Raw genomic sequence first — 27,934 nt, forward strand, 5'->3', positions numbered from 1 at the left:
TGATCATCAACAACATGGAACTACGTTTTGGACAATTTCACGCGTAACACTAAGTAGTCAGTTCCTATTTGATGTAAACAGTCCTACAGAGACTTCATAAAGATCCATGAAAACAAATGCTATCTAGTGTGTTTTTATATGATTTGACCTAGTGACCTTGTGTTTAGCCAAGATTAACCAGTTTAATACTTGGAGGAGAAATTATTAAGGCAAACATTCTAACTATGTTCCATTACGATCGGGCGAAAACAGTGATCTGTAGTGTGTTAAAGGTGGAAGTCTAAACGACGGATGAACACGGACAACGGACGGACACAATGCTATCACAAAAGCTTACACAGAGCACTTTGTGCTTAGGTGGGTTAAATCCAAAACCTTAGGTGACAAACTTGCAATGTTATATAAATTCATATAACATTTCATGACGGTAGGTAATATACTTTTTCGGGCGTGTGTCTCTGATGGACAAACGGGCTGACAGACGAACCTACAAAGTCAAATCCATCGCAAAGTGGTGACATAATATGCCAGATCTTATTAATGTTAAGCCGTACATATACCTATACTGAGATTATCCCTTTTTGTATATCGATTGTCCTAGCAGTACGCATTGCACTTCACTTCACTTCGTCTTAATTCGAAAATGGCTAAGAATCATTAGGGAAAACAGTGCTGTTTGTAGCAGAACATAACAAGCGAATTACAGGTATATGCAAAACTGTTCACCTTGGTCGATAACTCTTGGGATCCCGAAAATATATTGGTGTGTGACTGTTGTTGTCTGTTTGAGAAGTGAACATGAGCAGTGTAACAGACTATGATCAAAGTAATTTGCTTCCACCCGTGCCATGGCACAGTGAGCAGTTGTTATTTTCCCGCCCTTAAGCGTTAAAAAATAGCATTATAAGGCAAAGCGGCGTTTCATTACAATTAAATGATATCTATAATAGTGTTAAGGAGATAGCTCCTTTGGTTTAAGAGCTAACACACCTCACGTGACAATATGTCTCCTACGTTTTTACGATATTTCTTTAAGTTAACGAGAGAGAGCACTTTTGCTATGTAAGATGTTTCATTTTAAGACCTTATTATTTTAAGTTATCTATCCAGAAAAAAAAAGCAATCGCCATGGCACAGAGATAAGTCTTTCAGAATAATTACAGAGATGACGCTACTCTCCCTCTCTACTTGGTTCTTAATGATGATCATTTCACTTCATAGTCTCTGTCCTAAATATAGATTTTAAAAAAAATGTATCTTGTGTCTTTGTATCGCTTCTATAGGTTTCCGCTTTGGGTGTGGAGGGTCGGGGCTCGACGTAAAAAATAGCGCTTGTAGCTCCCTTGCTAGGCATTCAGTATTTAAAGGGTTGTAAAATAAGCACAGGTAATTAATACTGGATTCCATGTTGGTCGCACTAGAGCTTCTTAGCTCATATTGTCTGTTGGTCGTATGTGATGTTACATAAAGCTTATATTATTTCAGTAAGTGCTCTTTTTTAAATATCATCTTAACATAATTCATCAGTGGACTTGTTTTTGGTGATTGTCCTGTTTCAGTTACTTTAATTTCATTTCATCCTTGCTGGATTTTTCTTCCGGAAGCCTAATGACCAAATCAGTTTAGGTACTCAATATTGTTAAGAGACTTTTATCAACCTAGTCATTAAAATTATACTTTAATAACATTGCTTTTGTAAATAAATAACTTATTTTTATTTAAGTATTGCAATGATTTTACTTCCATTTTACCTGCAATTCTATTGTCTCCCGAACTGTTCTTGTATCTATCAACTGCATTTTTTCAGTGACTGGGATTTTCGTCATCTGTTTAACAATATCACGTGATCGAAATATACATTGTACCACTATAATATCACTTTTTGGAGACAATGCAAAACATTCCTAACAAGTATATTGTTTTCTCGTTTAGAGCAAACCCATTATTATATCTGAGGACCATACGCCGCTTTTCATGGAATTACACGCTACTGTATCATTGAAGGTCCCGTGTACACCGCCGTACGAACACATCTGCTGATGTGTCTAAATTGTTTTTGTACTTGTAGCATATGTAAATATTGTTTTGCTCAACCCGGGGCTATAGGGAGCGGACGTGGCATCCACTTACACTACCGTTTACTTTTCGTTTTTTTTGTCGTGTTGAGCGACCTGTGGAGTTTTATATATTTCAGACTTCATTTTAAACAAATATAATAATCGGCGAAAAATTTTAAGCACTTTTTCTTAAGGCACAAAAAAGAAAGTAAGGCTAGATTAAGAAGACGATAGACTTTATTAACCAGAATCAACATGAAATATTCTTTTTCCATATATGGAAATGTCACATTTAACGCTGCTAGAGTAAGGATGGTAACTGGCATGTTAATTTTCACTGGCATTACCACCATACAAGTGACATAATTTTAGAAAAAAAAGTTTTAGCAAATTTGTTATCTTTCTAACATTTTAAATACATTAAATTGATAATTACATATTTATCAAGAGTCAAAACATTTGCAAACATATTGTATTTTACAAAACCTTATTGGTCACTGAAACAGTCTATCATTATGGGAGCAGAAATGGAAGATGTCTTTTAACATATGCAAATGTCAGGTCCAGAAAACCAGTGAATACTGTCTATATCTTACATGATCAGCCTCTGTCTGTTGTCAGCCAATTTATTTACTTCGGTGTAGAAGTAACATCTAACTTATCTTGGTCCCCTCATATAAACAAAATATCTAGTAAAGCAAGTCAAAGTCTTTAAAACGTAATATACATTCTGCTAAGAGTTGTACCAAAACAGCTGCCTATAACACTATTGTTAGACCAACTTTATAGTATAGTTCCAGTGTTTGGGATCCTTATCATCAGAAGAATATAGATAAATTTAGAAAGCATTCAGAGGCAAGCTGCGAGATTTGTAGTAAATATTTACAGCAAGACCCCGGGCACAGTCACAAACATCCTAACAAATTTAAATTGGAATTCCCTCCAATCCAGAAGGCAATATAGTAGGTTAGTTTTATTTTATAAAATGGTTCATAATCATGTTGATGTCGATCCTAAACAATATCTCGCTCCAATCACACGACAATCTAGACATCACCATCACTTAGCTCTGCAAATACCTTAAGCTTCTACCACAGTTGACTAGTACAAATACTCATTCTTCCCCCGAACTGTGGAAGAGTGGAACATCTTACCATCTCATGTAGTCAGTGCCGAAACAGTCCTCAGATTCAAATCAGCACTGGCTGCATCGATGTTCCAACCATAATTACTATATATACTTGCTTTTATCCTGTTTTAACCTTACTAATGCACAATAGCTTATAAATGTGTGTACATGTTTTACATTTTAAATAAAGGGCTATAAGGTGTTAGGTTTTGCGCCTTTTTTATTACCAACTGTCAGGGAGTACTAGGTGGATTGAGTAGCTTGAAAACCTGAGAGTCTTTCACGTTTTACCCACCAACCGCCCCCCCACCCCCTCCCTCCCACCCGCATGGCCAAAATGTATCATTAATTGAACGAGGCAATTATCGTAGATGAATAATAAGAAGATGTCCTACTCATTTTGTGGCGGTAACAGTACATGCAGGTTAAAAAAAAAAACAAGGCTGGCTGTCTTGCTGATTTTTGGAGAAATTCAAAACAACTGAACCAATTCGTTTAAATGTACAATAATCACTTATTAATGATATATCTTGATCAAAGAAGTATAAAATGTACATTTATTTTTTATAGCGAGCTCGAAGAGCAGGTCCAAAGGGCCTGCTCGAGAATCGAGCTTTACGGTAACGCAAGTATAGTTTCACACTTGGTGATGGATTTGAAAAGTTTCGTCGGAAGTTCTTAAAAAGCGCACCCTAGCGGACAAGTGCTCACAGGAAATACTTCTTTCCGCAGTGAATACAAAACAGGATTCAATTGCTAAAAATTATTCATCACTCAACAATAATGCAAGAAAGATTTCCAGTTGTTTGAAAAAAAAAATAGCTCTATTTTCATTTAAAAGATCAAGAATCGGCCAGAAAATGGAGAGAAAAAATATCAATAAGCAGAAAGCCACGGGAACGCGGTAATGACGTCACTGTGACACCGGCTTCCCATAAATTTTGCAACATATGATATTCACTGTTACAGGTATGGTGACACAATATGTAGACATTTTTTTCAAATATATACGTTCTCGCGAATTCTTTTGAGCAGTGAATAGTGTCTTTATGACAAATAAATGATGAATAATATTTTTAGCTAAATCCGATTTTTTTGAGCTTGCTTTTAGGATTTGTCTTATTTCATATTAGCTCTTTGATCTTGATGGTCAATGAAACTGTGTCTTCAACGATACAATGTTCAACAGTGTTTTACAAATATAGTTTTGATATATTCTAGCAATGTTAATTACAAATGCATCGCATTTCTTAACGAAAAAAAAAGCTGTGTATTTTCCTGTAAACAAATTAGTCGCGAAATTTTACAGTACAGAAGGGTACGGTACAGTATAAATAGTACAGAAATTAGGCATAACTAAAAGACACGATCGCCTCCCTTTGCTTGAAACACCCCATTTGCACGATCAAGCAATTACTCATTGACTTTGGATTATTTTGTAAGTGAAACTATTGAATGAAGTCTTTTTAACTGGTTATGGCTTCAGGATATACTTTAAAGATGGTCTGAGGAATTTAGGCTAACTAATAATTTTAATCAGTTTAAATATGATTTCTTTCTTGAATGGAAAAACTAGATGTGTGGTAGTTTACTAGTTAGCTCTGCAGATCTGGAAAGTCATGAATCTTTATTTTAACCAATGATATCCCTAGATTTTCCACTTATATGCTTATTATTCGCTTTGTGTATATGCTTTTCCGTAGTTTTTTTTTATTCTTGTGTGCTGATTTTATTCGCTTACACTGTTTGCAGCTATTTTACGGTACTAAGGGAATAAATGAATAAAGGAAAGAAAAAGCAACATGATGTTGCTATTATTTCCTATTAACTTCGTAAACCTTCTCTTTTCCACTATCATTTCAAGCAGAAAATTATTGTTCTAGTCCTTGTTTACATTTAAACCCGTCATGTTTCCGGTGCATGTGACCTTCACTTTCGCCAAGGGAGTTAATTCTAATTTCGCGGTACGGCATCCAACTTGATACAGCGCTTCCTGTGAAAGCAGTGTTTTTTTTTTCAGTTTTGGGGGAAGGGGGTCAGTGCTCTTTGGAGGGGGGAAAATACGACGTAAAACTAAGAAAAGGAGAATTTTCATTTGTTTTGAAATAAACTACAGTTCCAAGTTTATTGATAAATTCAAGGCCCATAAGAGCATGTGACATGACATATAACACAATGTAGCATATCAATACCAGATAACCAAATAAATTTTTCAAATGTGGAGGATAAGACATCCATCAGTCAGGGGTGTAACTGTTTCAAGTTATCGCAGTTTATAACCCATCTGAGTTATTGCTTAAACTTTCATAACTTGTTTCAGTTATCATAAAATATTACAAAGCCCTCCTGTGCCAATTCCTCATTATGAATGCAACTAATGCAATTATTTCCTGAATCCTTGACCTTTTATCTTTCCAGCTATGCAGTAAAAAATTTTACGCAAGGCTGATAAAGTTTTACGCATATGTTTTAAAGCTATAAAACTCTTAATATCCCATTATGCTTATCAGGTCATGCTCAGACTAAAAGAGAATTTGATTAACCACAGTTTGCTACTAATTTCACTTTAAAGGTCACTTTGTGAGAACAGCAAAAAGACTTTTTTTGATTAACTTACCTGAGTCAACTATATTTTATAACTAATACAGGTTATAAAATGCTTGAAAAAGTAACTGAAATAGGTAACATAACTTAAAACAGTTACACCCCTGACTGTTCATTAGAATACCAAAATTTGCAACAGACATTAGGTCCTTTCCTAAACAAGTCGGTGAGTGGCTGTTTTTTATTATTGTCAAATTCTGACATTTGCAGTCACTGCTACATTTGACCTGTCACAATAAAAAACAAACTGTAAAAAAATGTATGCGTTGGACTAGTCCCTTCCCAAAGCATAAAATCAATCCCTGACTGACTAGAAGATGGAAAACTCAACACTACCCGGCCAAACAAATAGAATGCAAATCATTTACAGACTAACATTCAACAGCGTTGTTGTGCAGAATAATAAAGCGCTTCGATGATTCTGATTTATCAAGGGAAGTTACTTCAACCGGTGTCGATGTAAACAAAACGTGAGATACTGCGGTGAACTGTTTTTTATATGAAAATAAATAAAATAAACTAGTGTATTATGATTTAATTGATTGGCATTTCTTTTTTATTTTCGGAGGGAAATTTTAGGCATCGGAAAGGGGGAAAAACGTACTATTTTGAGGGGGAATGGGGCCGAATTTCGCCGAATATTTTCGTGAAAAAAAACGGAAAGTGTAAAATGTATAGGACCCCTAAATTTTCAAAATAAATTTCGTGAGTATTAAGACATTAACAATTACTGCAATGTAAAATTAACACAACTTGGAAGGTTAACTCCGTCAAATAGTTGGACAACACACAATTCATTACCAACTTAACTGAGTCAAATGATCGACGAGGGCATTTAAAAATAATTGACCTACGTTTACAAAAATAGGATGTGAAACGTAATCAGCTTCCAAAGAAGGTCAAATTTGTTTACTGTAGTGCTGCACATAGTTGTTCTCGCAAAAATCAAATACTGCGAGACAAGATGTAACGCAAAAATAGCAGAAAATGATATAACTGTAGTGATAGTAGGTTAATAGGCCACTCCTTGCTGTTGGGTTAACCCTTTAGCGACGTGGTTAGAGTGTCCGCCTACCAATCTTGAGGTCCGGGTTCAAGCCCCAGTAGGGACCTTGGTATTTTCTCTCCCAGGGTTTACATTAATGGTGTCAGAAGTGTTTGACTGACTCATGTGGAGTGTCATGCTGGAGAGCTGGTAAGCTCTGAAAAGTAAAGGGGGAGAAGTGTAGTGATAGTAGGTTTATAGGCCACTTCCTTACTGTTGGGTTAACCCTTAAACGATGTGTTTAGAGTGTCCGCCTACAGATCTCGAGGTCCGGGGTTTGAGCCCCAGTAGGGACCTTGGTATTTTCTCTCCCAGGGTTTACATTATAACTATGCTTGTGTTTTAGTTCCGATGCAGGACATAGTGTACCACTGCCCTAATAGGTAGCGTACCATTTCAGGCCAAAATTAAAATTGGGTTTGTTTGCTGTCTCCTGACTGACCCGCGAAAAACACTGCGCTCCAAATTTTTTTATTGGCCCACTGAGCCGAACATTTTTTTTATAAGTTCCAATCAGCTGCAGAACATTAACCCAATCTGCATTCACTTGACAGAGCAGCACTTTCATTCAACCTCCCAACGTCTATCACTTTCAGTTAACACCCAATTTTCAATCACTGGCTGATAATTACATCAGCCAGAGTGTTTGCATCACAAGATGTGAAAAATATATTAGATGACTGATGATTACTGCATTGACAAGCTTACAAAATTAGTTTCATGTTGCCGACAAGTGCAAAATAGCAAATTTTCAAAGTGCGAAATACTATACTTACGTCAGACCATCATAATATTTTTCAAGATGTAAAATGTTATTTTTGCTCATACATTTCAATAATTATGTTGCAAATAAGAACCATTTTTTGTCGAGCCTGCTTGCGGAAGCGAAGACATAGTTGTCCAAATGGCTGTTCGGTGTATGTGCGCGCGTGCATCCATCCGGATTTGTTTGTCCGGACTATAACTTTGACATTCATGGAGCAATCTCGTTTATATTTGGCATGAATGTTAACCTCAGTGAGACAGAGTGTCATGCGCAAACCACAGGTTCCTATCTCAAAAGTCAAGGCCACACTTGGAGGTCAAAGGTTAAATTCAAAAGTGACTGTTCGGAGCATTTCTTTTTCATGCATGGAGGGATTTTGTTGTAACTTGGCACAAATGTTCACAACCATGTGACGGAGTGTCATGCGCAAGAACCAGGACCCTAGGTCTAAGGTCAAGGACACACTTAGAGGTCAAAGGTCAGAAACAAGAATGACTTTGTCTGGAGCATTTCTTTTTCATGCATGGAGGGATTTTGATGTTACTTGGCACAATTGTTCACCATCATGAGACGGAGTGTCATGTGCAAGAACCTAAAATTACTTCCCTTTGTTTTTACTATAAATAGTTTATATTGTATTTTTTTTTATAACTGGTCGTAGGGAAAAATCAAGACCACTTTTCTGTACAATATGAATGTTACATCCAATTTTGAGGTGTATTTTGACCTATCTCTACTGGTAAGGATTTTTGTGTGGACTTAGATTTTTTTTAAAGATTTACTTCCCTTTGTTGTTACTATAAATAACTTATATTGTAACTTTTTGCAATCATTTTTTATTTGGCATAATAGTTTGCCTCAGTGAGGCAGGTTGTCATGTGCAACTCCTAGTCTTTTTGACAGCTGGCGGGCTCGACATGTTGCCCGTGGGCTTATAGAAAGTGTCGTAAAAAAGAAACAACTGTCCAGGTGCACAAAGTCGTCTGCTGCAATATTGCTGTCTGTCCTAAAGAAAAAAACGTAATAACCACAAAAAAATATATACAAAACTGTAAGACCCTCTTGTTTAACATCTTAGGATACTTTTGGTAAATTTGATTGTGCACGCTTTCGAAAATAATTACGTTGTGGGTAAGTTATTATAATTTTGGCGAGAAAGAAGCACATGCGTTTCATGACTGATATTGTGTTTGCGGAATGGCTACTCCAGTCTCTTTTCAGGTCAATATAAATCAAAAGAGTATTTACAGCGGGAACTATTATTTCCTGTCCATTTCTGGTCCTGAGAAGGGTAATCTGTCTTATTCATTTCATTCGTAGGCGCTGCCACCGAAAACGTTATGGATGCCACCATTTTCATTCAATGTCGCCGCACAAAATTCATCAACTTATCAGATGTTTATATGAAAATTACAGAAGCATGGAGGGGACATCGGATTTTTATGCCCCCGAAGGGAGGCATATTAGTTTTCAATTGTCCGTCCGTTAGTTCGTCACAACGTTAACTTTGGCACTTTACTTGCGAACCACTGCACTCAGGACCTTCAAACTTCACATGCTAATAGTACTTATTGAGTACACGACCCCTATTGACTTTGGGGTCAAAGGTCAAGGTCACCAGGTCAAAGGTCAAGGCGCTGCGGGGGCATTTGTCACCATTAGTGACAGCTCTTGTTTAATTTTAATTTATCTCGTGGCCACGAGTTATAACTAAGAAAGAAACGAAAAACAAACAATGTTATCTTGTGGCCACGAAATATAACTAAGAAAAAAACAAAAAACGATTTTTTGCTAATTCGTGGCCACGAAATATAAGTAAGAAAGAATGTAAAACGATTTTCGCTTATTCATGGCCATGAAATATAATATTTCTTGCTTATATTTCGTGGCCACAAATTAGCAAATTGTTTTTGTTTTTTTTTCTTAGTTATATTTCATGGCCACGAATTAGCAAAAAATCGTTTTTTGTATTTTTTCTTAGTTATATTTTGTGGCCACGAATTAGCAAAAATCAGTTTTTGTTGTTTTCTTACTTATATTTCGTGGCCACGAATTAGCAAAAATTGTTTTTTGTTTTATTTTCTTACTTATATTTTGTGGCCACGAATTAAGAAATCGTTTTTTGTTTTTTTCTTAGTTATATTTTGTGGCCATGAATTAAGAAATTGTTTTTTTCTTAGTTATATCTTGTGGCCACGAGACAAGACGTTAAACCCGAACACACACACATAACATTTCTTTTTTTTTTTTTTTTTTTTTTCTTAGTTATATCTCGTGGCCGCAAGATAAATTAAAAAAAAATATGATGTCACCTCCATGCTTCCGTAGAAAATAGCTCAGAATCTCACATTTCATGTAGATTGTCTTAGTACACAATATTTATGGAAGGAAATTTTTAAATTGACGTCCGGAGATTGGGAGTGTGACTTTTTTCAGTGAATCCTTTTAAACTACATTACCACGGATCCGTAGCCTCATCAGATATCACTCTCTTTCCCCCTACATTAAGTTTGTCTGTTAAAAACAAACATGAACAAAATTAAATTATTAAAAAAACTAAACCCTACGAAATGAAATACGTTTTACACAACAACACATCCTACCCATACTGAGGTCCACCTCTCCCACATAAAATGATAACAACAATTTAGAATTTTAGCCATTGTTGTAGAAGAGCAGAAAGAAATTTAATTGTAGCATTTAATTCTTTTTTCAAATATTCGCAAAAGCATCAACAAATCAGATATAAAATGACATAAGATATCTTTTCATCTTTTATTCATTTATCTTCCTGAGAAATATAAAATAATTAGTTATAAGTAGCACTGGAAAAAAAAAATTTGCCTGCCTACCTACCCAACTTCACAGAGTAGGTTCAGGAGACAGCAAACAAAGATTTTTTAAAATGTAGCCTCAGGATGAGGCGTACCATATATGAAATATATAGTGAATTCACCAATAGTGGGACGCAATTAAGATTGGTGTAAATAACACATATTAACCATCAATAGACCAGACTGAGAAAATTTGAGTAAATTTTGAGCTTTTGAAGTACTTAAGATGTTTGAGTGTATTAGACAGAACTCCTGAAAAACTGTCGCTTTCACCAAAAACATAAAATATAAACATATATTACATGCAGTACATTATAGGCAACTGATTAAAAATGAAAATGTAACAGCAATTTGATTTTCAAAAGTAATATATTTGAGATTATAAGCTTACCTTGGTAGATATCTGTATCTTTGTTGGATCGCAAGGGTGATTGTATTGGATAGCACTATGTATGAATGATGTTTGGAACTGTTTCACCCATGCTGGACACCTGTGGGTCTTAGTTCGCACACTACAAGTCTAGTATATGAGTCTGTTCTTCTTGGTTTTACGCTGAAAAAAACAAGACAAAATTACAATTTGTTATATTAAAAAATGAAATACGAAAAGATATTAAGTGATTTATCGGTAAGTATCTTGAAAATTACATCCTTCAATGCTAATTCAAAAATAGTAATGGACTTTAGATAACAAATAACTATGAAACATTTACATATAAAATGTCATTCAAACATTAACTTTTACATACCATACTGTTTTGTGAACAGTGGTCCTCTGACAAAGGCTGTTCTTCTTGTTTGAGAATACATGTATACTTGTTACTCTGTTGGCTGTTTATCACAGTGTAAAAAAATTGAAATTGGTCTATTTAAGACAGCACGCTTTGGATGAATATTGACATCTCTGAGCTCCCTGGTATGTGCACATCGTGGAGAGGGCACATATGGCACTAGCTGGATCAGCACCCTAACTAGATTAACATCTGGCCATGTTATCATCACGCGACAAAGACCAGGGAGTGTGGCCATAAAAAACGGACTATCATTACCGAATCTGCATTACAACACCATCATACCTATCTGCGTGCCTGTGCAGTGGACTTCTCCAAATTGACATGGCGGGTGTTTTAGTATATAGTTTTAAAGTAGGACCATATGCCAAACTACCATTTATCAGCTGTTGGCAACATCGAGAAGACGTGCTGCAGAGGACCAAACCAGAGGCCAATGAGGGAGTGCAGATCCAGCAACCATACCACTTGTAGCGGACTTCTCTGAATCATCACAGCAGGCATTTTTGTCTACCTTTTACCCACTGCTGATGACAACAAGAAGGCAAGCTACAGAGGACCGGACCTGGGGACCATGAGGGAGAGCAGATACAGCGTCCATACCGATTGTAATGAACAATGTAGACACTATAACTAAGAAGACTCGTCTAACAACACAGACACAACACAACTATGCAGACACAACATAATTACGCAGATATCACATAATTACAATTTACCATGACTATGATTATTTAACTGTGCTGCACCAGCCACCCATATGGTTTTAACTGGTTGCACCTAATAAACTCGGCACACATGCACAATGTATACTCAGTCCTTGCAAGCAAAAGGTTTTCGCTTTATGGTATTATTGAGAAGAGTTCTTTCTCGCAAGATTATTGAACCATTACCATACTCGATCCATACTGTCAGAACTGAGAATTGCATTAACATACAAATTAGTAACAAAAATTTTTTTTTTAGTTATTTTTGGACTTTCATTGAGATAAACTCAGACACATAGGAAAATAATATGTATGAATTCCACTGCTATGATGCATTACCTTCTTTATAAATGTTAAGTTTGTTACTTTTTTACTAAGGGGTGGATTGGGATTTTTTCATTATTTATTTCTTTCTTTTTTCTTCAGAAACAGTAGTAGATGAATGAGGCTGAGAATGAAGTTTAGACACAGAGTTGTTGTGATGTCAGTGGCAGGGACACTTGCAGTGGTATATCTGTTCCTTATGTACACAGGACTCCTACCCAAGATATTCAGGTTTTGTTTTATAATTGTTCTTAACCTTTACCCTGCTAAATTTCTAAAATGGACTGGTCCATCATTCAATTTGGGCAGTACCACTAAATATTCAAAGGGATGTTCACTGAATATTTACTAACTGAATAGCGAACAGTGCAGACCAAGATCAGACTGCATGAATAAATTTTATTTTTAATAGTTAACATTGTCACTACTGCTATTGATCTGCAGTTACTGAAGGATATTTGGCATAGAGTCCACCCCTAAGATTGAAAAAAAGATGACATGTCATGGACTTTGGCCTAACATAACAGTATGATTCTATTTTCAGCATGAATAAAATATAATCTATAATTATGTGACCTAAAATAAATTATGATTACATAATAATTATGTTTCTGTGATATAATCAACTTCTGTTGGAATTACATGTACATGTAATTGCAAATATTTTCGTGCTTGGAACAGGCCAGTACTGTCAAGGAATTCGGGATTATTCCAGTCACTGTATAACATATACATATATACTGTTGATAAACAGTGTTACACCAAACAAAACCAACAAACAAACTTAAAAAATCATTAAAATGTGCAAGTACATAGTTTGGTTTTGAGTAAGTCATTTATTTTTGTGATTAATTTATAAGAAATTGAATCTTCGATGAAGATCTTGTTTGATTTACATGCTATTTATCTTCTATTTTAGTTCACATGAAGACAAACTGAAAAAGTTTATGGACAAGAACCCTTTATCATTCAGTTTTAAGGGATGGAAAGTGAATGCTGGTCAGTGTAGAGCTGACTTTTCAGTGCCAAAGGATGTTATAGCTACACAAGACTTAGCAGAGAGGACAGACTTTAACACTTATGTGAATGGACTTTATAATCTTCCACATGCAGAGCTAAAAGATGCAGCTTATGGCCCAAACTTACGTCCATTGAGTGTTATAATAGTGCCCCATTCACATCTAGACCCAGGTTGGTTGGAGACAGTAGATGAATATTATAACAGAAAGGTGAAGTTTATTTTAGACCACATGGTGCGAAAACTGCATCTATATCAGGATATGACATTTATTTGGGCAGAGATTATTTTCTTCCATAGATGGTGGGAAAGCCAATCTAAGCTCATAAAAGAACAAGTCCATGATCTTGTTAAATCAGGTACGTATCAACACTAGGGAGGAATTTTTTACATAAGTTGTCAGTTGGTGGCATCTCAGATTGTTTTCTATCGTTTAATGTTTCATAATAACACAATGTTTGAATGATGATATAGTTATTCACTGAACGCAATTTTTAGCAGATGCACCACCTTTTTGTGACAATGATATTTTTGATATTTGAATTAAATAGACGATCAACAATTATAACAACAATTAGTTAAATTATATTCAATTAATTATGTCACCTGGGGAAGACATGGTTTTTGCCTTTGCCGTCTGTCCATCCGTCCGTCAGTCTGCATTAAGATTGTACAGCTTTCAGCGGGCTGGATTTTGACAAAATTTCACAGGAGTGATCAGTACTATGCCTAGTCGTTCATACCGTCTGCATGTTCCGCTTTGCTACACAAAATGACTGCAAGAGCTAAAAATAAAGTTTGTACGGCTTTCTCTGCTCAAACTGCTGGCCAGATTTCAATGAAACTTCACAGGAGTGATCAGTGACAATCCTGGTTGTGCATATCTATGGCATGTTCTGCTTTGCTGCACATGTTTTGCATATTGCTGACACTTTCCGCTTCGCTGCACAAAATGGCCCCAAGAGCTAAAAATAGAAAAATCTTGTCCGGCTTTCACAGGTCAAACTGCTGGCTAGATTTCAATGAAACTTCACAGGAATGATCAGTGACAGTCCTAGTTGTACATATCGCTGGCATGTTCTGCTTTACTGCACAAAATGGCAGCAAGAGTTAAAAATAGAAAAATCTGGTTCTGCTTTCACAGGTCAAATTGCTGACAGATTTCGAGGAAACTCCACAAGAGTGATCAGTACCAAGTCTAGTAATGCATATTGTTGAAACGTTCCACTTCGCTGCAAAAAATGGCCGCCAGAGCTTAAGTCATACATAGGGGGAAGACATATGTTTTTGTGCCAAAAACACCTTTTACTTATATAATTGTTTTTGAGATTTTCACAAAAAGTCATTTGGAATAAAGGGTAATTCTTAGCTCGGCTATACAAAGTATATAGAGCTGTCCTACTTGACCCGGCATCCCGGTCGGCATCGGTGTCCTTCCACGTCTGCACTTTGGTTAAAGTTTTGCTGCACTTTATCTTTACCTCTGTAATTACTTGATGGATTTGTTTCATTCTTAAAATTGTTATTACTCATCACCATCCACATCAAATGGCAGAATGGCCATAACTCTGGCACCAGTATCTCATGAATTATCTCCCCTTTATACAAAGTTTTGGTGCACTTTCACTCTAACTCGGTTATTACCAAATGGATTTGATTCAAGCTTAAAGTAGTTGTTACACATCATATGACACAATGTGCATCACCCTTGCACCAGTATTTCATGAATTATGTCTCCTTTTTGCTTAGAATTTAATGTTTTGATAACTTTATCTTTATCTCTCTTAGTCTTATTACTTAATTCTTTTGACACAAACATTAGCTATTGTCTAATACCTTTGTCCACATTGGAGTCATTAAAAACTCCAACGACTGCTCCAGCTTCCTCAGATGTGCCCATTTTTTGTTGAGCCCACTTCTGATGAGCTCGATATAGTTGTCACTTTTGGCGGGTTGGTGTATGTGTATGGTCTGTGCATGCATGTGTCCATCCGATTTTGTCTGGACCGTAACTTTGACATGCATGGACCAATCTTGTTTATATCTGGCGTGAATGTTAACCTTAATGAGAAGGAGTGTCATGCGCAAACCTCATGTTCCTATTTCAAATGTCAAGGTCACAGTTGGTCAAAGGTAAAATTGAAGTTTGTCCAGAGCATTTCTTCATAGTGGGATTTTGATGTAACTTGGCATGAATATTCACCATTATGAGATGGAGTGTCATGTGCAAGAACCAGGTCCCTAGGTCTAAGGTCAAGTTCACACTTATAGGCCAAATATGCTGGCGGGCTTGACATTCTGCCCGTGGCATGCAGAATGTATTTCTAGTCACTATCAAGCATCAAAATAGTCTAGCGTGCTGTCTCTTGTGACAGCTCTTTTAATAATTCCAGTAATTTTTAAGAATAATTTCTCAAAAGATAAAGTTACTATCTAAATGGGTAATTTTTAGCTTGACTTTACAAGGTATATCGGGATTATTCTACACGCACTGGAGTCCTTGACCACATTCACAGCTTGGTTAAAGTTTTGTGTCAAAAGTGCCATAACTCTTTACAAATATTTCATGAATTATTTTGCCTAATTTTTAGTTCATCTGAGTACAAAGTGCTCATGGTGAGCTATTGTGATCATGTTGTGTCCGTCATCCATGCAAGTGTCTGTCTGTCAAGTCCAATGTTGGCAAAAAGCCGGTCAATATGAGTATTGACCAGGCCGGCAGTCAATACTGGTTAAAACCGGTCAATACTGGTCTATACCGGTCAATACTGGTCGATTCAATACTAGGGTTATTCTTGATCGGTTAATATTGGTTTGTTCAACACTTTTATACATTGTACATTCACAGATTAGCACAGGCTGTAATAGTAATATAAAAATAATAAAGCAATTTGAATAATATAAAGTTTTGTTCATTAAAAAGTATAGTGGTCAATACTGGTCGATTCAGTTTCGGTCCTTGGCAATGTGTCCTGGTCAGGCTCCATTTTGGACAATATACTTAGACTGGTCAATACTAGTTTATTCAATGCTTTTATCTTCTTACAGTAACAAGCTTGATTTTAAATTAATTAAAGATTTTATTACTGTAAATTACACTCAGTGAAATGAACAGTACTGGACAATTCAAATTTTGGTCCTATGCAGTTTTCCTGATCAGTACATGTACTGGTCAATACTGGTCAATTGAATATTATGATGGCATAACCTGGTACTTAATTTTAAAATAAAGTTACCATGTTCAAGCATTGAGAATAAAACAGTGGGATTATTGATCATGACAGCTAATTAGTGACTAGATAAACAGGCCAGCAACATACCTATTGTATATTGTAAGACATGTGTCAATTAGGCAATGTGACAACTGCTCTCAAAACACAAACCACTTCCATGAAAGGGACCAAGTGTTCACAGCAATTTTTCATTAAATTATTTATTCCAGTAAAAATAATTAGATTCATCACTTGTGAATCAAACACTTATTGCTACAGTTTATAAAATACTTTTCAGTTAAATTAGCAGCTTTTCAACTTATTGTGACAATTTTGTTGAAAAATAATATATCTTTGTAATTTAATCTTTCAGAAAATGTTCAATAACCAAAATATTCAACCAGTATTGACAAGCCGACCACTTCTGACCAATTTAGGAGTACTGATAGGTTGCTTTAACTAAATAACAGTGCCTGCATTCACCATAATCAAGCCCCAAATGCTCTTAGACAGTCATTATTTAATTGTTTATAAACTTTGCAAAATATTTCAACAGTCAGTTTTGACTAATTGACCAGCGACCAGTATTGACCGGTATTGACCACTTAAGGGAGTATTGACCGGGGCGGTTTAAACCGGTTAAAACCGGGGGTGGTCAATACTGGTCAATACCGGTCAATACTGGTCGATTCAATACTAGGGTTATTCTTGATCGGTCAATATTGGTTTGTTCAACACTTTAATACATTGTACATTCACAGATTAGCACAGGCTGTAATAGTAATATAAAAATAATAAAGCAATTTGAATAATATAAAGTTTTGTTCATTAAAAAGTATAGTGGTCAATACTGGTCAATTCAGTTTAGGTCCTTGGCAATGTGTCCTGGTCAGGCTCCATTTTGGACAATATACTTAGACTGGTCAATACTAGTTTATTCAATGCTTTTATCTTCTTACAGTTACAAGCTTGATTTTAAATTAATTAAAGATTAACTTTAAATTAATTAAAGATCACTTTTGCCTATATGTATATAGTAGAAACTTAGTGTGACATTCTACAAATATTGTAAAAGATTTCTGATTTGTCAAAAGACATGGCCGCCAGAGAGTGTGGTCACTTTTTATCAACAATTTCGTTAAAGAACATCTCCTCCAAAACCACTGAATGGATTTTGATGAAACAAATGATCTCTGGGTAGTCCTCTCTCATGTACGATCCAGAACAAGAGAACAACCTTCATAGTGGTATCTTTCAAAGTTCTTCAAATGGTTCCAGTTCATTAAACATAGTGGTCTTTTTGGTTAAAAATAGGTTTTCAGCCATCAGACTTTAAAAATCTTTTTCTCTAGAGCTTTGATATTTGGCATGTGATATAAGGGCTTTACTCTCTACCATTATTGTCCAAATTATTGCCCTAAGGTCAAAAATGGCCAGGTCCCTGCTTGTTACTAGTACTTTACTATAGGCTTATATATAAGGAACTTTGAAAATCTTCTTCTCAGAATCAATAATAGCTAGAGCCTTGATATTTTGCATGTACTCTCTACCTTAATTGTTCAAATTATTGCCCTAGATTTGTGTGACATGTATATAATATAGGCTAACATAGAAGAAACCTAACTCTGTAACAAACACACCTGAAGCCTTATACACAGGTGAGAGCTTGAGGGTCAATTTTGATGCACTTTCACTCGATCTCTGTTATTACCGAATGGATTAAAACAGTTATTTATAGTAATCTTTTACATCATTACCCACATCATGACCCAACGACCATAACTCTGGCACCAATATTTCATGAAATATGGCGCCTTTTAGTTAGAATGTCGAGTTAAAGTTTTAATGCCTTTTCACTGTTTTGAATGAATTTGATCACTCACATCATATGGCACAAAGGCAGTAACTATGTCACAAATATTTTTATGAATTTAGACCCTTTTATACTTAGATCTTCTGTCTTATGGATAATTGAATGGATTTGAATCTCCCATATTATTTATGACAAGGTCCAAGAAGTGTAGGTGTGGTGTATGGGCGAAAATTGGGAGCACTCATACTCCCCTATTTTCGTCACTTGCTGAATTTAATTTGTCAGAACAGAAGATTTGTAAATTAATTATTCTAGTGACCCCAGTTTCCTCAGATATGTCCCATTTTACTATCTAGCATCCAGATAAACAAGCACACTGTCTCCTTGGCTGTTCTTAAACACACAATCAAAATAACTTTCATTAAAATATTTTGAAAGTCTTTACAGAGTCATCTGAGAAAAAAATAATGTCATGTTAAACAGTTAATGAAGCTATCTTGTCATTTATTCTAACCATAATAACCCGCCCGCTTAGCTCAGTAGGTAAGAGCGTTGGTCTACGGACCGCTGGGTCGCGAGTTCGATCCTCGGGCGGGGCGTATGTTCTCCGTGACTATTTGATAAACGACATTGTGTCTGAAATCATTAGTCCTCCACCTCTGATAATTCATGTGGGGCAGTTACTTGCGGAGAACAGGTTTGTACTGGTACAGAATCCAGGAACACTGGTTAGGTTAACTGCCCGCCGTTACATGACTGAAATATTGTTGAAAAACGGCGTTAAACCCAAAACAAACAAACAAAAATCTAACCATAATCACATGGGTGAAAGTTTTCCGGAATACTCCGGAAGTTCCGGATTTTCCATCTCGGCCGGGATCCTTTTTCCAAATCGTCTAAATCCGGGTCGAAATTCGGGGGGGGGGGGGTATTGTGTCATCAATCAACAACGCTTGAAAAATCAGTCGATCGGCGACAAACACAATCGACTCTGTTTATCACATTTGCCGTTTGCAGCGCATCTCGCATATTGTCAATATGTAACGACAATTTTGATTGGCCCGCATAGGCGCTGTACTTCAATGAAAACAACTGTTACGTTTTTCATAAATTTTACATGCGCCGAAAAGTTCCCGCGCGTCAGAATTTGCACGGACTTTTGTCTGCAGCATGCATTTCTCGATTTCTTGCATGCAATTTTATCTTCAAACACCACGGACATGTAGCCGCCTCGTATATTGCGAGTTATGTCTTATACGAGTATTGGTGGGTTAAAGTCTGGATAGGGACGAGTGGACCTCTCTGTATGCTCATCCGATCGGATGCGTGGATTTTACCTCGTAACTTTACCAAATGCAGAAATTACATCCCTAAAACTAACCTGGATGACTGGAATTTACCCGCGAATCGTAAAGATATCAAAACGTCATACCAGTAATTTTCCATTCCACGAACACGTGCGACCTATCGTAATAATAATATCTAATTTAGGCTAGATCGCCGTTACTTTTGTTTATCGACACGTACATAAAAAACGCGCGTAGTGTATTCATTTTTTAATATAATCGCTTCAAATTTTCAACACCGCTTGAGAAGTAATACAGTTTGAATTCTATAACGATTTTAATAAGATATCGACAGAAATGTAGGCAAAAGTCTATAAAAACGATCGAATTTTCATACATTTATTTGTAAAATTTCAAACAGCGCGATCTTAAATATTTATTTATTTCTAAAAGTAAATAAATACTACATTCTATGGTCATAAAATTCAGACTTTTGACAAGAAAGTACAAAAAACAGAATTAAAAAATCTTAAATAATAAAAAAGCGGCAGCTATTTCAATACATGAGTAAAACAATTTTTGGCAAACAGATTTCTGTGTAATGCGGCAGAATAGGTTACGTGACCTCGTGAACGTAAATAGAAATATGGTTTTAAAATAAAGCAGTATGATGTCGCTGTGGTTTTAAATAAGTTTGATAAGTAAATGAATATTTGTAGATGTATTTTTGACACGACACTATGTGAGATATTCTTCTCAAACAATAATGTAAAAAAATTTAGGGCAAATAGGTCACTTATCGTTTGACACATTTATCTGTCAGTTTATATGGGATATTGCACATTCGCTTTTAAAAAAATTAAAGAAGATACTTTTTTTACTGTTTTAAAGAACCGAGGCGGTACGATCAGACAGTGATGTGTCACATGGCGCGAAAACATGACGTAATGCCATGACAATCTCGGGCAACTTTGATCTCCACTTCAGATGCCATGATACCGACACACTTCTTTTAGCTCTTTAAGCGGGTTTTAACTGATGACGAAAACAAGGCCAGTACTTCTTTTATCAACAGAATATTTACCGATAATTGTTAATGTTTTTTCCGCTTTGAACAGGGGTGGGTTGATGATAATTATTTTTCGGGATTTTCGAATCCAAATCAATCTAGATCAGGTAGGATACAAAAAAAATTGTTTCATATTTAATGTTCGTCCAGGCAGTGCAGGACCGAATGTCCGGCCATTTTTGGCAACTTTCGTGATGTCTGGATTTTATTATACACACCTTGTAAAGAGTTCCAATTATAAAACAAGCGTCAACCACGGAAAAGTCACTTTTATAAAAAAATATTGCAGTGATGATTACTCGATCCCGTTACGTACCGAAATTTACTTCATTTTGTGAATGTTGTGCCAGAACATTAAAATATGGTGTCATGAAAAAACAAAAATGTTGCTAGAATTTTCAGGTAGTTTCAGTCTGAATCTTACAAAAATATGTTGAGGGTATATTGTTGAAACAAGTCCTTGACTTAGAAAAGTTACTGTTAACTGAAAATCATGCATTTTGTGCAATATAATAAGTAAATTTTTGGCACACATATAAGGGTAGAATAGGGCTGTTCTAAGCGTTCAAAATCACTAATTCTCAGAAGCTTCCGGGGGGCTTTGCCCCCCTGGCCCCCCTACCAGGGCTTTGCCCTGAGCCCACCGGGGGCCCTTGCGGCCCCCAAGCCCCCAGCAAATTTTTCAGGATTTTCAATATTCCATACTTTCACCCATGTAATCACCAGTGAAGCAAATGTTTCAAAGATTAGAGATGCTTAAAAGTGTCTGTCTTATTTACAATTCTCCTTTTAAGCCCCCAGCATCTACTGATGCGGGAGGCATATAGTGATTGTCCTGTTCGTCCATCCGTTCGTCCATCTGTCCGTACAAGGTTAACCAAATGGGACCGTTTCGTCTAGCATCAATACCCCTTACTAGAATGACTTGATACTAATGCAGATGTAACCTGTGACCATTCCTCATCTTCAGACATCACCTGACCTCAGTTTGACCTTGACCTCATTTCGGACTTAGGTTGCTTTATATGGGCCATCTCTCGGTTAACAAAATGGGACTGTTTCGTCTAGCATCAATACCCCTTACAAGAATGAATTGATACTAATACAGATATAAACTGTGACCATTTCTCATCTTCAAACATCACCTGACCTCAGTCTGACCTTGACCTTGACCTCGTTTTGGTCTTGGGTGCAAAATCTATCGACAAGGATGCCACTGGGGGCATCAAGCGTTTATTGAACGCAGCTACTTGTTTGCATCACATTTTACGTATATAGATAAATGATGAAACAATTGATTGGATAGTGTCATCCCAAAATGTCGGCTAAGCAATGCATGTGTTTTGTGCATTCATTAAATATTATAAGAAATTGAATCTGTGTTATTGATAAGCTACAAAGAGTTTATCATCTGTTGGATTCCTTATCACTAAACTACGTCTTTTTCTAGGCCATAAGTTTTACTGGTTCGATTTATTCAGAGATTCGTAACAACAAACCACAGAACATACATCTTGCAACATGTCATGACCACCAAACAAGAGCTATCTTTTTAATCAACAATAACAATGTCTTTTGTTTATTTTAGGTAGACTGGAGATTGTTTCAGGTGGATGGGTAATGCCAGACGAGGCATCCACTCACTACATCTCGGTGATTGATCAGCTGATTGAAGGACATCAGTGGGTATTTGAGACATTTGGTATCAAACCATCCAGCAGTTGGTCCATAGACCCTTTCGGCCACTCAGGAACCATGCCATACCTATGGAAACATTCTGGCATGTCTAACATGGTAATAGGCAGAATCCATCAAGGTACTAAGGGTAGATTGGCCTTAGAGAAAAGTCTGGAATTTTACTGGAAACAATACTGGAGCAGTTCAAACTCGGATGATATTTTATGCCATGTGATGCCTTATATGTTGTACAGTCTTCATCATACATGTGGACCTGATAAGTTTATATGTGCCATGTTTGATTTCAGAAAAATACCAGGCGAACCAGAATTCAGCATAATTCAACCTATCACCAAGGAAAATATAGTGAATAAAGCTAAGGAGTTGTATGAACAGTATAGGTTAAAATCAAGCCTGTTTACACATGGCACTATTTTTGTGCCTTTAGGGGATGATTTCAGGTATGACCATATTGAAGAATGGGACCAACAGTATGAAAATTACAAAAAACTTATGAAATACATGAATTCGAAACCTGAATGGAAAATAAACGTAAAGTTTGGAACAATAAATGATTATTTCAAAGAAATTAAGAATACTGAAATGAGTAGCTTATTTCCTAAAAGAGAGCTCTCGGGTGATTTTTTCCCATATTCTGATCACGATAAAGCTTACTGGACTGGCTATTTTTCCACCCGACCATTTGATAAAAGATTTTCTAGGGAAGTTGAAACTAGACTGAGAGCATCAGAAATACTTCACTCCATTGCATTAGCCTATAGTGACTATTGGAATGTTAAATATAAATTTCTGCAACGGGCACCAAGGTTACTAAAAGAGGCTAGAGACAATCTTGGGATATTTTTACACCATGATGCGATTACGGGAACATCAAAGGCTTATGTGGTAGAGGATTACGAAGAAAAGCTTCTTCTGGCTTACGACAATGCAATGCACGTCATGGGATCAGCAGCTCAGTTTTTATTAACAAAAGGAAAGCTTGACAATGATCCATCTATACTGGAACCAGAACTTACTAGAGCTACCTATAAGCAGTCGTCTATGCATCAGAAGATATCACCTACTAAAGAAGGTACAAGAATAGTACTCTATAATCCAACAAGTCATTTGCGTTCCGAGTTTGTTGAAGTGATTGTTGATTCAGTTGAATTTCAGATCAAAGATTCAAAAAGGAAAGAGGTTCCATTTCAGATTAATCCAGTATTTGTATCAGGTACTGAAGTAGATAGAACAGTTTTTGAGATCGTCTTTCTGACTGAAATCTCCGCATTTGGCATTGAGACGTACATCTTACAAACTATAAACAGGACACCAAAGAGTTTCTGGTCAAAAATTACAATTTACAATTCAGAAGAATTGATAATTGGTCCTGAATTAAAATTCGAGCAAGAAAGGCCTAGACATAGAGGAAACCTCAACGAAGCAATTCTAATTGAAAATTCTCAGATAGCTGCTGAGTTCAAACCAATAAATGGATTACTGGACAAATGGATTGAAAAGGCAGATAATAAAACAAAAGTAACGAAAATAATGCTGGACTTTAAACAGTATACATCCCGGGGAAGTGGAGCATACATATTTTTGCCCACTGGTCCTGCTACTAACATGCTGCAGGGAACTCCTGTAGTCCGTGTGATAGAAGGACCATTTTGCACAGAGGTTCAGTCAGTATATGTGCATTTATATCATAGAGTCAGACTTTATCACCATCCAGGCTTACAAGGCAGACAACTGTTTATTCAGAATGCATTAAATATGTTTGTTCTCAACATGCGAGACAGGGAGCCTATCATGAGGATTTTAACAAGCATTAATAATGAAAAAGGTAGTTTCTTCACAGACGAAAATGGATTTCAGTTCATTGGAAGAAAAAGACATCCAACGGATGAACAGTATCAAAGTATTGAAAGAAGCTATTATCCTGTGACAACGATGGCTTTTATAGAAGATGGTAAAACTAGAGTGACAGTGCATACAGGGCAAGCACATGGGGCAGCCTCTCTGGAGAGGGGATGGTTAGAATTTATGATTGATAGGCAGTTGTTGTACGATGATGAGCGAGGTCTTGGAGAAGGCATATCTGACAACAAACTTACAATGACCAAATATATGTTAACAATCGAACACTATGATACCAGTACATTTGAAGATAAGTTCACATTCCCTTCCATGCAAGCAAACATTATCAACGAATTTTTGAATCATCCAATTCAGAAGATGTACACACCGATAAATTCAGAGATAGTTTCTCCGAATTTTGTTCCATTAAAACAGCCACTACCTTGTGATATTTTTGTGGTTGGAATGAAATCATTGTATAAAGCAGACTTATCATTCAATGGTACTAGCTTAGTCATACACAGGAAAGGGTTTAGATGCGGTTATCCCAGTGACGGGTTACAATGCCCTAGTACTAATGTAAATGTTGCCCCTCTCTTTCCTGGTGTTTTGAAAGGTAGTGTTAGAGAAACGTCTTTAACACATCTTACCACGAAACAGTCGAAAGTAAACCTTGAAAATCTGCAAGTTCCTCCAATGGAAATTAAGTCCTTTGTCATCTCTTAAGGATTAATTTGATGCCAGTAGTTCTGTGTTATATTGGAAGTTTAAAGTAAATATTCAGGCTTAATATACTATACAGTGCGATGATGGGAGTTATGCAAAGAAAAGTGAGAGCTACTCTGCCACCTGTGTGTCGCATATGGTTGAAGTTTTGTGTTCAAGTTCATATTTCAGTAACCATTGCGTGTTTTGGATTAAGACATAACACAATGTTTCCGAGTCATCAAACTTTCTGAAATTACGAAGTTAGAAAACTTTTTGTTGGATTTGATACAAATTATGGCCCAATTTAACTTTTGTTTTTACATTATGTTATTGTACAAACATTAGTGTATGTTAAACTTATACCTGGTAGTGACAATCATTGAAGCCTAGAAGAAGAAGCCAATCTAGTTGAGACAAACTGCATATAGTTCTGCACGTTTCATAACTCTGAAGTAATAACGTAATGTCATTTTCTCACTTATCGGACAGAAAAATCTCTATTTTTAGAAATGCTGGAAAGTCTTATCTCACATGGGTTATCCCACACTCCTGTGCCGGACTACTTCATGCACTGAATATACATATTATTTATGTAAAATAATTAAAAAACTGGTACCTTTATCTTTTCTCTCCGTTCCTTATAGTGTATTTCTCGATTCAAAATTCGTTACGCTACAAACGATAAAACTGAAGTGGAACTTTGTTATTGTGCGTCACTGAAACGTCATGACGTCTTTTCTGCTTACGGACGTCAGTTTCCCGCGTTTTAAATAGTTCCATATTTTCATGCTTGTTTTCATTCTTTCTGTTGTGGTAAGTGAGAAATAGAATCCATCATTGGTGTTCGGTGAAGATCGGAAATCCCAACCCTCGGGCACACCGCTCAAGTCTTAAACTCGGCACAGCCTCGTTTAAGACTTGAGAGGTGCGCCCTTGGGTTGGGATTTTCTGATCTTAACCGAAGACCAATGATAGATTCTCTATATCCGGATAACGAAGAATAAAGCCTGGACTCTATATACAGAAATGGAAATTTATTGTTTTATGAATTAGTGGCAACACGTTCGTAAATTTATTAAAATGACAACGTTTCTATATTTCCTAAGAAAAATATGATATCAAAACGTTCGACATGTTTCAATAATTCCAATTTATTTATTTTGTTGCGTTAAATGTCGCACCGACACAACTATAGGTCATATGGCGACTTTCCAGCTTTGACGGTGGAGGAAGACCCCAGGTGTCCCTCCGTACATTATTTCATAACGAGAGGGCACCTGGGTAGAACCACCAACCTTCCGAAAACCAGCTGGATGGCTTCCTCGCATGAAGAATTCAACGCCCCGAGTGAGGCTCGAACCCACATCGATGAGAGGCAATGATTTGAAGCCGGCGACCTTAACCACTCGGTCACGGATGTCCCTCAATAATTCCAAACAGTTTTAAAACCAGCGTGTAATCCATGTATGTATCGGAATATTTGTGCATACTGTCTCCTGTAATTTAAAACTGATCGAGATATTTTCGTAATTAATACATTCTTATTACCCCTGTTTGTGTACCTTAGAATGATATATGATATATATGGTACTGTATAATATTTAAATAGGAATGTGTGTAACAAAATATCTGACTCAATAAGTAAGTGGAAGTATTTGAAAGGCAGATTGGTGTAGCTATTTACGTTACCATGTTGCTGTTTAAGCTTTGTGGTTAAATTGTTACTCAGTATTTGAGTCATGTAAATATGAAATCTTGCGTTTCATGGTTTTTACTTCATTACCCAGTTTGTACAGACTCATTTTAAGGAGGCAAAATAAAATGTGTAATATTCACTTATTTAAATGTAAGCACGGGCATTGTGTTACTCTTAATACACTTCCTGCACACACCATATTATGTATACACTTGTTAAACTACGTTATATTTTATAATGATGTTGTGTTTATTTGATTGTTTATATTTTGTCTTTTTATTGTGGCTTCAATTGTTCATAAAAAGTTGCTAAGATGTACATGTATGTGACAGCATTTAAGTATTGTCATTACATAGATTAAAAAACGTTTTAAGCTCTGATATTTGAAGGTAAAGGAGGGCTATTGTATTTGCCATGCAGAAGGCATTCAGGTTAAAGTTTTATGACAAGTTTCTCGGTTTCACTATATCTTCTTGACTTCTCTCCCAAAAATCATCAAACCTCACATACGGTTTGATCTTAGTAGGCGAGAGGGAGGGGACATTTATTTGTTTAAGGTCAGGATCCTTAAAGGTCAATGTCATTTGGGTCAGATTTGGTAGTAGTGTTGGTTAAATTCTAATTTCACTTATCCCTCATATCATCTCTACTTCAAACCCTACATCAGCTTCTTCCTCCCCTGTGTCCATTACACTCCTTACACTAATTGATTCATAGATTCCCGCATAATACAACTCAACCCTCTTCCCCGAATTTTGAACATTGCAACCCTTCAACATCCCCACTCCTCCCCCTCCCCCAACACACACACACACACACACACACACACACAAACACGTGTGCGCGCGCAACTTCCTCACCGTTCAGAAACATACATTTCTCACTTTTACTCATATAATTTTAATATCTAGGTAAACTGTTTTCGTATACTAGTAGTGAAGAGTGCTGTCCTTCCAACAGCTCTGGTTTCATTTTAAAGTTATCTTGCAATGTACTCGAAGTTATGAAAATATGTGAGTTGTGTGTCAATAATGTTAGTTTTGGCGAGTGTTAGGTACATATATGTACATACAGTGTTACATTTTGAAATAATAGGGTTGAATTTACATGGTTTACCATATCAGAAAAACAAGTCACCTGGTTGTTTTTATTTTGCAGTAATTTACGTGCGTTGTTTTGAATGTGATTTTTATAGCATACATGTATAATGTAATGTATTTGTAAATATTTCACAGATATCCATACTTTCATTTATTATTTACAAGAATGGTTGTTTAATGTCTTTCGATTTTGATGATTTACAATTATTTTTAATTAAATTGATATACAATCCAATAA

General features: G+C 36.2%; 1 protein-coding gene across 1 annotated transcript; it reads left to right on the forward strand.

The window, feature by feature from the left end:
* The first annotated feature begins 4,531 nt into the window (after positions 1-4,531).
* On the forward strand, positions 4,532-27,934 carry LOC123543018 (alpha-mannosidase 2-like). Its single transcript, XM_045329081.2, has 4 exons — positions 4,532-4,624; positions 12,360-12,488; positions 13,177-13,634; positions 22,244-27,934. The coding sequence occupies exons 2-4, from the start codon at positions 12,376-12,378 to the stop codon at positions 24,916-24,918; spliced, it is 3,246 nt and encodes a 1,081-aa protein (XP_045185016.2). The 5' UTR covers positions 4,532-4,624; positions 12,360-12,375; the 3' UTR covers positions 24,919-27,934.

This window comes from Mercenaria mercenaria, chromosome 1, assembly GCF_021730395.1.
Source record: "Mercenaria mercenaria strain notata chromosome 1, MADL_Memer_1, whole genome shotgun sequence".
Lineage (NCBI taxonomy): Eukaryota > Metazoa > Mollusca > Bivalvia > Venerida > Veneridae > Mercenaria > Mercenaria mercenaria.